Source organism: Rhea pennata, chromosome 14 (assembly GCF_028389875.1).
Source record: "Rhea pennata isolate bPtePen1 chromosome 14, bPtePen1.pri, whole genome shotgun sequence".
In the NCBI taxonomy this organism is placed as follows: domain Eukaryota; kingdom Metazoa; phylum Chordata; class Aves; order Rheiformes; family Rheidae; genus Rhea; species Rhea pennata.
In genome coordinates this window covers 21,720,856-21,730,349 of record NC_084676.1, presented here as the reverse complement: position 1 = coordinate 21,730,349, position 9,494 = coordinate 21,720,856, and the positions used below count along the sequence as shown (strand labels likewise).

General features: G+C 46.6%; 1 protein-coding gene across 1 annotated transcript; it reads left to right on the top strand.

Annotated features, from left to right (window-relative positions):
* The first annotated feature begins 3,573 nt into the window (after nt 1-3,573).
* On the top strand, nt 3,574-8,879 carry GRXCR2 (glutaredoxin and cysteine rich domain containing 2). The gene is made up of 3 exons (XM_062587642.1): nt 3,574-3,918; nt 7,025-7,240; nt 8,700-8,879. Exons 1-3 carry the CDS (start codon nt 3,574-3,576, stop codon nt 8,877-8,879), a joined length of 741 nt encoding a protein of 246 aa, XP_062443626.1.
* Nucleotides 8,880-9,494: the final 615 nt, after the last annotated feature.

Sequence of the window (9,494 nt, the reverse complement as noted above, 5' to 3'; positions counted from 1 at the left end):
AAGCAATTGGTTCAGCTACTTGCTGCTTTTTCTTTTTTTTTATCACTTAGCAATTTGGAGCCTGGTAGTCTGAGTTTGTTTTTCCAATAGTTCCTGTTTGCAGCTCAGTGCCGCTTATCAAGGAAGCTTGGAGAAGAGGGTGCAACTTTGCTCAAGAGCCCAGCAAAAGAGAGCACGATGGAAAGGCACAGCGGGAGCCGAGTCCTTGTGGCAGAGTGCTGTACAACACTGCAGACCAGCTTCCATGAGCACAGGTGCCTGGAAACTGTATTTCAGTCACACTGCAGACCAGCATTGCTTACAGGCATGCCTCCAAATGAGGTGCCTGTCATGCAAGAAAGCACTTCCATGGCTTCTGTTTGTGTGCTGCAACCCCATATGTTTCTGGAAGTGCTAACTGTGAGGTGACGTTTTCTTTCATTCCTTGGCTGCTGTCCCCATTCTCTGCTGTTTATCCAGCGCACGTGTATTTCCTAAATGAAGTTTCACGGTGCTCTGTCCTGTGCTGCTCTCTGGAGCAGCCTCAGGAGCGAGGCAGGGAGGTTAACTTCCCTAAGCAAAACTCAACCTGTGGGAATTTCCTTCTCTGAAGAACTTTTTTCTGGTTTGTGCTTCTTTGTGACTTCAAGGTTTTACACTACACCTAGGACTCTTTTCCTAACTGCTCATGCAACAGTCTCTAAGGCTAAGGGGGGGGGGGGTGCAAAGTACCCCGACCTGCATCAGGGAACCCACGAGCCGCTCCTGGAGGAGCCGAGCGTCCCCCCTCCGGTTGACGTCGGTCTCCGGGAACACACGGCAGGTCCTACCTTGGGTGCAGGGCAGGAGAGGAGCCGGCAAAGCTCAGACATCCTCCGGCTGGTTTCTTGGGAGGATGGAGCCTTACGAAATCGCAGTGTTCATGTGCGTGAATGCGTGTGTGTGTAGGTCTGTGCACCCTCGTAACTTGTGAATGCAGTTTAGCGGGAAGTAGGAGCATCCAGCGTTTTAAGTATCCTGTGACTTTTGTGAAAATAGGAGGCTGGGCACAAAACAGGGAAACTCTGCTAGTGCCTTCGCAAGGGGATATGATGCAAACACGCTCTGGTGGGGTTTGGGGAACGCCTTCATAAAACACTGCCTGGAAAGTCCCCGTCTGGGATATTTAATTTGAATGGTCGGCCCGAGTTGTTTAAAACAGGTAAGAAATATAAGAATGCTGTTTACGAAGAATCTTTTCTTTACGAGCAGCATCTGTGCAGGAGAGCCCGCGCCCGCCCGAGCGAGGGGAAGCCGTGCAGCAAGCCTGTGTGCTGCCCTGGATCTCGGTGGGGAGCGCGTGGCTGCAGGATCTTGTGCTCGCTTCTGTGGAGGGCTGAATTTCACCCCAAACGCAGGCGTTGTGCAATCCACCACAAGCTGTTTGCATAAACTGAAAATCCAGCTGATACCAACGGAGCAGAGGGGATCGTTGCAACGTGAAAATCACAGGGCCGCGGCAGATCTGTGGTGCTCCGGCAGCCTCTCGAGCCCCGAAGCCACCTTGCTCCCCCCGCAAGTCCGGCTTGCTGCGGTGGTGCTCGCGCTGTTCTCCCGTTGCTGCTCTGAACTCTGCTTCCTGCTCAATTCCTCAACTGGAGTTTGGTTTCTTTTGATTTGAGGGATCTAACAAAGTGTGATTTGTGTCAAGGTAGGATTACTGGTGTATCTTGGAAAAAGTAGCAGTACTGGGGGCTGATTCACACAGTGCACATGAGGCAGAGGGATGGATCCAACTTTTCAGTTAAATACAGAGGGTTTTTTAATAAAACTGAGTTTTATTAATACAAATTAAAGTTGTTCCCATATAACGTGAGATTTTCCTATTTGAGATAGGATGGGAGGCTGATGTGCGTTCACCCACGCATTTCTGTGCAATGCTCTGCTGGCAGGATATGCACCTTTTAAATACTGTTATGATGAGGCTTCCAGCAGCTCAAGGAACCTGCGAGAGCGGCATGTCACAACAGAAATCATCTCCAATGCCTGAAGGTTGCTGTGTCGCTTGGAAGGTCTGCGTGGACAGGGCTTTCCTCCAGCACCAAGGGAACGCTTAGCGTTTCGCTAACGTGCACACCTCTGAGCTGCCTGCTTAGCACTTTGTGAATGAATGGTTTTAGTAAACGTAATACATGAAACTATTGAGAATATTTAGTTTTAAAAGCTCTATTTTTAAATTATAGACTGGGCAGGATGAAGGCAGAAAGCTTAGCTTAAGCCCCAGATGAGGAAACTGCATTTAACTGCAGAAGCAGTTTCCTGAAATATGGAAACTCAAAAGAAGAAAGATTGTAACTGTTTCTGCGTGCACTTGATATAAATAGGTATTATGAGATCTTTTTAACAGGGAGACAGCAGTTACTCTGTTGATGCATTTTGTGCTAAACATACTTTTCACAAGTATCCCCTCCGTTTCTTTCCATTTGAGAGGAGGGAATAAAAGCCCGAAGTATGCATACAGCCGGGAATGGGAAGAGCACCCATCCAGTGGAGCAAGAAAGTGCCTGCCAGCAAGGTGCCAGTTTCTGGTAACTGGCAGAGATCTTAAAACAACGTCTTATCGTAAGAAGGTGAGAGACGTGGGTCATGGCTGGTTGCAGCAGGGCCTGAGGGCAGCACCGGCGCCGAGCAGCTCAAGCACTTCGGGGAGGCACTGGGCTGCGCCGTCCGCGAGGAACCAGCACCTTGCAGAGCTGCCGCGCAACGTGGGGACGCGCACGGCGCGGCGGCCCCTCCTTTCCGGGGAAGACCTGGCTCCCCGGGGCCTTACCCCCCCTGCTTTGCAGCCAGTGCAAAAATAAAATGGCCAGGTCAGCGCAGCTGTGTTTTCCTGGGAAAGGGGCTGCAGAAGGGCAGCGTCTCGGCCTCCCGTGTCTCTCATAGGTGACTGCTGCTTAAAAATAGAAAAGCAAAAGCAGAATGGTCAAAGGGCCCTGAAAGCTGACAGGAATTACAAACAGGGTTTGAGAGCTAAGGAGAGAGAAAATCTTAACTAGATCTCCACCAACCTGTAGAGAAACACATTTGGATTAAAATGAAATGGAGCTTTGTACTCTCAGGGCTTCAGAGAGAGGAGGGGAGAGGAATTACTCACATTTGCTGTTTGTGAAGCTGGATTGCTTTTTCTCTGACTTTTTAACTTTTCACCTTGTCAGAAAACTGTGAAAAGCTGCTGGGATGGTGTATTTGGAATAGTTCTTATCACAGTATATAGCAGAAGCCTTTCCATGGCTTCAGAGGATGGGCAGAGTTTTCTAATTTAATCCTATCCTCCCAAAGTTGACTTCTTTTCTTGTCTTGTAAGGCAACCTCTCCACCATTCAGTAAAGTTCAATAAAACCTGCCTTGTATTTCACCATCATAAATATTTTCTCTTTGTGAATATCTATCAATATTTTATACAGTGGTGTCAGCTTTGCTGTAAGATGAGAGGAACTATGAGAAACCTTGAATTATACATTGCATGGCTGGGGGAAGCTGGGGAGAGTTTTCTTCTGGACCCAAAGCTCTCCTTGCTGAGCTGATTTCCAGGAGCTGCAACTTGAAGTCATACTAATGGATGAGCATCAGAAGAAACTCAGTCAAAAGCATGAGGGAAGACCCCGCAAAGTGAGGTTCAAAATATCCTCGGCCTACAGCGGTCGAGTGCTAAAACAAGTCTACGAAGATGGCCAGGAACTTGAGCCCCCTGCGAAAGAGCGCTCGCGGCGTTTTATCCGCCACAGCTTCGAGCCGGAGGATCATTTTTGTGAGGTTGGGGAAACACCAGAACACAGTTTTTTTTCACCAGCCAAGCTGACTGCCCAAAGGATCAGTATATTCAAAGAGGATAAGAAATACAATCTCACAAGTAACTCTCCTCTCTTCAGTGAGCACCAACCAAGTGAAAGTCATTGCAGGGTAAGTAACGTCCAGCCTAAGTTCTTCAGACTCTTTGGAAACAGCTTCAGACTAGACCATTTTTACAATAACACGGCAGCTGGAGCCTCAGACTGGGACTTCATTCAGATGTAACTCAGTTCTGCCAATACAGTCTTTTAAAAATGTATCTGTAAATCCTCAGCCTTTATGCCACAAATTCTGTCTTCTGCTTACTCTGCAAATTGCAGGATTGTTGTGTTTTGCAAAAGGGCAGTCAGCAAATGAGCAGCGTCTCTTATCTGTGCTTCACTTTCTCTCCTTGCTGGAGAGACTCTGCATGTTTCCATTTTACAGAATCTTATATAGTAATTCCATGTATATCATTATTTATACATATAGCTGTATTAAGGTTTCTAGCAGTCGAATGTAAGGTGGAGATTACCTTAATTAGCTATCTTTTAAATTAAAGTTGCATGACTTGAGCTGACGAAAAGGTTAGTGCCACTAGCAGCGTACCAGTGAGCCTCTGAGTGAGACATCTACATCCTGGAGAGCGTCAGAGGTACCCTCCAGCTACTTTGAAATTCCCAGCTTAGTGTCACTGGACAAATAATCAATGCCATTGCTTTAGTAGTGCCTCTCTAGCTGTAACAAAAAGTGCATATATGTGTAATACATGTTCAATTGATTAATTATCAATTGATTAGGGTTATTGTTCAGATTCTTATCTTGCCAAATTAGATATGTATCATATAGCTATTTGATTTTATCCAATCTACATGTACCAACTAAACAATAACTCACAGAGTAACGATGGCATGAGCACTGATAATAACAGAGCCACATTAGACTTGTAAGTACACAGACTCTAAATAGCGTCCTTAATATTGATGCAACCAGCAGATGTGTAAAACTCAAGGTGAATCTGCTCAGAAAAAAGACAAAACGGAAGAACATGTAAGCTAGCTAGCTTGGTGAATTGCTCTCTATCGAATCCAGCTTGTTCAGTCCAGTTCAGATTAGTAGCTGTGAGCAGCTGTCAGCAACGAGCAAGGCAGTCCATTGCCCAGTAAACACTAACACACATCATCCCAGTCCTGCCGTGACTGGTCTTTGCCTCGCTCGCTGGCAGAAGGGCCAAGAACTGAGTATATCCCTAGAGAGAAATTTGAGTTTACTCAAGGGCATCAACAGCTGCAGTGCGAGGTTGTATTGTTACGTTCTCCTCTTTGGATAATGGGGAATGCCTCTTCAGCAGTTACTTTGGCACTCCCACAGCTAAAGTGATTGAAGAAGCTCTTAAAAAGTATGAAATACTTCTTATGGCTTTTGTTGATACTTCTACCTTAAAAGTCTATTAGTTCTTGGTGCTAATCAGAGTTACACGTAGGAATCCTAAATTGCTGGTAGCTGAAGTGTGTTTAGCTGATGCAATGGATATCTATTTTAATTGAAAACACCAAACCACAATGAATATTTGCCCAAAGACAGAACTCTCAAGAGCTCTTGTCTACACCATTAATTTGTTCTGCGTTCTTGGGTAATGCACATCTCTATTTCCTGGTTTCCCTAACCATAACTACTTTGAGTAATCACCCTCGCCAATACCAGTTCTGTTTTGTGTCAACATCCATTTGGTATTTGGAAGCACCATGTCTGCATAATAAATATAAGGCTTTTTGAAAAGCCTTCTGCAAATGGGAAGGATTTCTGCTCACCTGCTTTCTTTCCCCATGCTTCTGTCATGCTACAGAGAAGCAGATGTCAAAATGCCAGGGGAACCATCAGCCAATTTACATCAGCTGGTGCAAGCCTGGCATGGTATTTTCTTAGAATAGAGCATCTCCTATTGCATTGCTTTTTGACACAGATACTTGCACAGAGTGAAATATGAACAGTGTGTAAAGCAAGAGGCTATGGTAGCTGTCAGCTGATACTTAGTTCAGAGATAAGGGGAGAAGAGACAGGTAAGCAAAATGTTGCTTTCAAAAAGATGTTTGACCAGACCAAGGTTAGTTTTAAAATCATTAGAAAATAACGCAAGTTCGTGTGTCTCCTTGGCTATTTTAGACTGGTTCCACACTGTTAGGAATAGAATTCTGATTTAATAATGTGATTTTTTTTAATTGGACCACTTTGCAAACATTAAATTGCAAAGAAAAGAGGTTTTCCTACTTTGGACAGGGAAAATTTTTCTGACAAATCAAAAGTAATGGAAAGGTCTCATCTGCAGAACAGCTGCATGGATGCCAGCTCATACAATAGCATGAATTACAACATCAGCTGAAGCTGTGGGTGCTCAGGGGCCGGGAGGTCCAAGGATACTCCTTGGCCAGCCTTACTTTTTAATGATGAGGTCATGCTTATTCTCCTTTCTCTCATCTGCCTTTTGATAAGACAGGTGGACAGGAAAGGATGATCGAGGTGGATAGGGCAATGGCTGTATACGCCAACAGTAGAGCTAGTATGTGGTAGTATATAAGGTAGTTCATGACCAGACCTCAGTATTAGAACTTTCATTTCTTATGCAAGAACATACTGATGAGGACTTGAGTTATTCCTGCATGAACCTCTGATTATTCCTCTTCATGTGGATGAATAACCCAAATTGTTTTCTCATAGTCCTTTAAATATGAAAAAAAACCCACCTCAAATGCTACTGAATATGTCACCATCATTTGGAGTTCCTATTTCTGGACAAAATCATGGGGAAAAAACCGTTGCACAAACTACTCAACCTTCAAAGAAACATAGGTCAATCTGCAGTGCAGATATTGCTCCACTGTTATTAGAATTGGGGATTTTTTTTCTTCAATATGGGGCTGAAGTGAGATTTACACCCTCGAAAGTTTTTCCCTTCCAGAACCTGATATTCAAGTGAGATTTATAAGATTTGACGCAAAGTTCAAGACAGACTTCACAGCCGAGTATGGCCACTTTCCCACCAGCATTGACTTCATGGCCCATATGGCCACCTTTCCACCAGCATTCTGCTCATGCTCTGGCCTCCTGTGGCCTGTTGGCTTGCTGCAGAGCCAGCCCAGCGGGTGACCAAGCAGAGTGCGTATTCCTCAGGAAGTTTAGGGTTCAGCAGAGTTTGCAGAGTGTCTTTGTATGGTGAGATACTCATAAGATCCTTCTGCAGGCTTCCCCAATTCTAGATTTTGGCAAGATCATCATCTACACTAATAACCTGAAAATCATCCGGGCACCAATGGACCAGAAAGAGCTTGTGAGAAGAATCATCCAGACTGAGGGAATAAATGATTGGGCCTTCAAATACCGGGAAAGGAAAGAAAGATCTAGTGATGGACACAGAAAAGATGTGGAAAAAAAGGTTGCCTGCAACCAGTATGTGCAGGTAAGAGAAAATGGAAGCATTTTCTCCCCAAGGCTTTTGGGTCTTACAGGCCTGGTCAGATTGCTGGGCTTTCCCACCAAGCTCCATCTATGTCTATACCTGACACTTCCACTGAAGTGGGAATAAAGCATCAGTTTTGCTCCTCTTTCAACTTGGGGGGAAACCAATCAACGCTGCAGCGTGCTGTCTGCACAGGGGGGACAACTGCTCCGTTTCAGCATGCTCCTGTCTCCCAGTTCTTTTTTCCCCTTACAGACCTTTTCGCTGTAGAGGTTTTTACACTGCTTATGTATTTTGGCTTCTGTCTGTTCTTCACCTCTGTCTCCTGGTGGAGCAGGAGAGCAGGCCTGAGAGGCTCTCCAGCCCGACCACGATAAACACAGCTGCTATGTGGCTGAGACTGCCTGAGGCTAAAACTTCAATATCATCTGAAATAAGATTACGTCTTCCACTTGTTTTCTCATGGGTTAGTCTTTCTTGTTCAGATCCCAATTAGTCTGACCATAATTTGATCCCACAGAACATAACTTTGCTGCATAAAGCAACTATGGAGCATGCTGTTTGGCAAAACTGGAAGTGCCCTCATGTGCTTAAAGCAGGTTATCTTAGATGTTCTGCAAACACAAATCTTGCTTACGGCTCACTTGTGTAAAGACATCATGAAAACTAAAAACAACCCTGGAAAAATGAGTAGTGATTTTGGCCTTTGTTTTGTGTAAGTTTTGATATAAAGTTGATTTTCAGAAACAGGATTTCATCTTAAAAGCCCAGATTCATCCCATGTAGTGGCAGGCACCTATCATCTGAGCCATCAAAAAATACTGCTGGCTTTTGGGGGAATATATGTGGAGAAGGATGTCCAGAAGGCTGTTCACTGCCTTCATCCAATTGCCTCTACTGGAAGATGACACTTTGGAGAAGGACAACAGCTCCTGTATGGCATTATTTTAATTTGTTGACGTTATAAAAGCTCAACAAAGTACATCTGTTTGGGAATAAAAAGTAAAATCTGAAGGCCCCGGGATCATGACTTTTTTTAAGAATAATTTTGGACTTTATATAAACTGGTACCTTGAAGTTTATTTAAGGACAACCGAACAACAGAAATGTTATCCCTCTGAGGTAAATCAGTTAGTTTGGACTGTCAAACACAGTTTCAACCTCGTTCTGTACCGCTCTGTGAAGCAGAACCGCTGTGCAGGAACGATGCAAACCGCTGAGTTCTCCGCCAAGAGAAGAGCCTGGGCAGGGACGCGGTTCCCGATGCAGGCTGTCTGGCGTTCCCGGGCGCCGCGGAAGCTGCGGGTGTGGAGGCGGGATTGCAGGAGGACGCCCGACGCCCTCGGGGGCTGGCACGGAGCCGTCCCGAGCGGACGGCCGCGTTGGGGACGGGCGCCCCGCGGGAGCGCCACGGCCGAGTCTGCCGTCGAATAACGGATTTTTGCGTGGTCTGTTTCAGAAAGGAGATGCTGAACGCAGTTGCTCCCAGTGTAAAGGCTCGGGCTCTGCTCCCTGCTCACTGTGCCACGGAAGCAAGTTTTCGATGCTGGCGAACAGGTTCAGGGAGTCCTACAGGGCCCTGCGATGTCCTGCTTGCAACGAAAGCGGCCTGCAGCCCTGCCAGATCTGTGCTGCGTAGTCGGGACCGCCACCCCTTCAGCAAGCCACGGGTGCCGCATCCGCGTTTTGCTAAAAACTGAATTATTTAGTCTTCGGGCAGCCTAGCTGTGCGGGCAAGCTTTCGGAAGGTGGAAGGGCGCACCCCCACCTCGGCACAGACGTGAGCGCCGCACCTCTGCCCCCAACCGTTCCTGCTGCCCGCTGCAGACCTCGCTAGCGCAGACCCCGTCGCGCAAACACGTGCCGGGTTCAGCCCCGCGCGGGGGGGATGCTGCCCCCGAAGCCAAGGGAATTATCTGCATGCAAAAGCTGAGCACGTGTGTAGATGTCGCCGGGACTCGGTCTGAACTTGCTGGGGCTGGGACGGTGCGGCCGCGAGACGCTTGGTGCCGGGGCGCTGAGCCGCCAGGCGCCCCTGTAGTAGAGGTAGGTGTCGTGGGGGCACGTCACCTAACTTGACGAACACCTTAAAATTACAACGAGTTTTATAAATAACTCTATACTTGCCCTGCAGTGGCACAAGCATTTCCTGAAGATTTTGCTGATTTTGCATCTGCTGCAGCAGACACGATGCCTCTGCCAGGGTCTGACTTAGGTAAGGTATCGGAGACATTTCCAAAATCGGGAGAATTTT

Coding starts and splice junctions, on each gene's coding strand:
- GRXCR2 (XM_062587642.1), top strand. CDS start 3,574: ATGGATGAGCATCAGAAGAAACTCAGTCAAAAGCATGAGGGAAGACCC. Junction 3,919..7,024: donor CAAGTGAAAGTCATTGCAGG/GTAAGTAACGTC, acceptor ATCCTTCTGCAG/GCTTCCCCAATTCTAGATTT. Junction 7,241..8,699: donor CCTGCAACCAGTATGTGCAG/GTAAGAGAAAAT, acceptor GGTCTGTTTCAG/AAAGGAGATGCTGAACGCAG.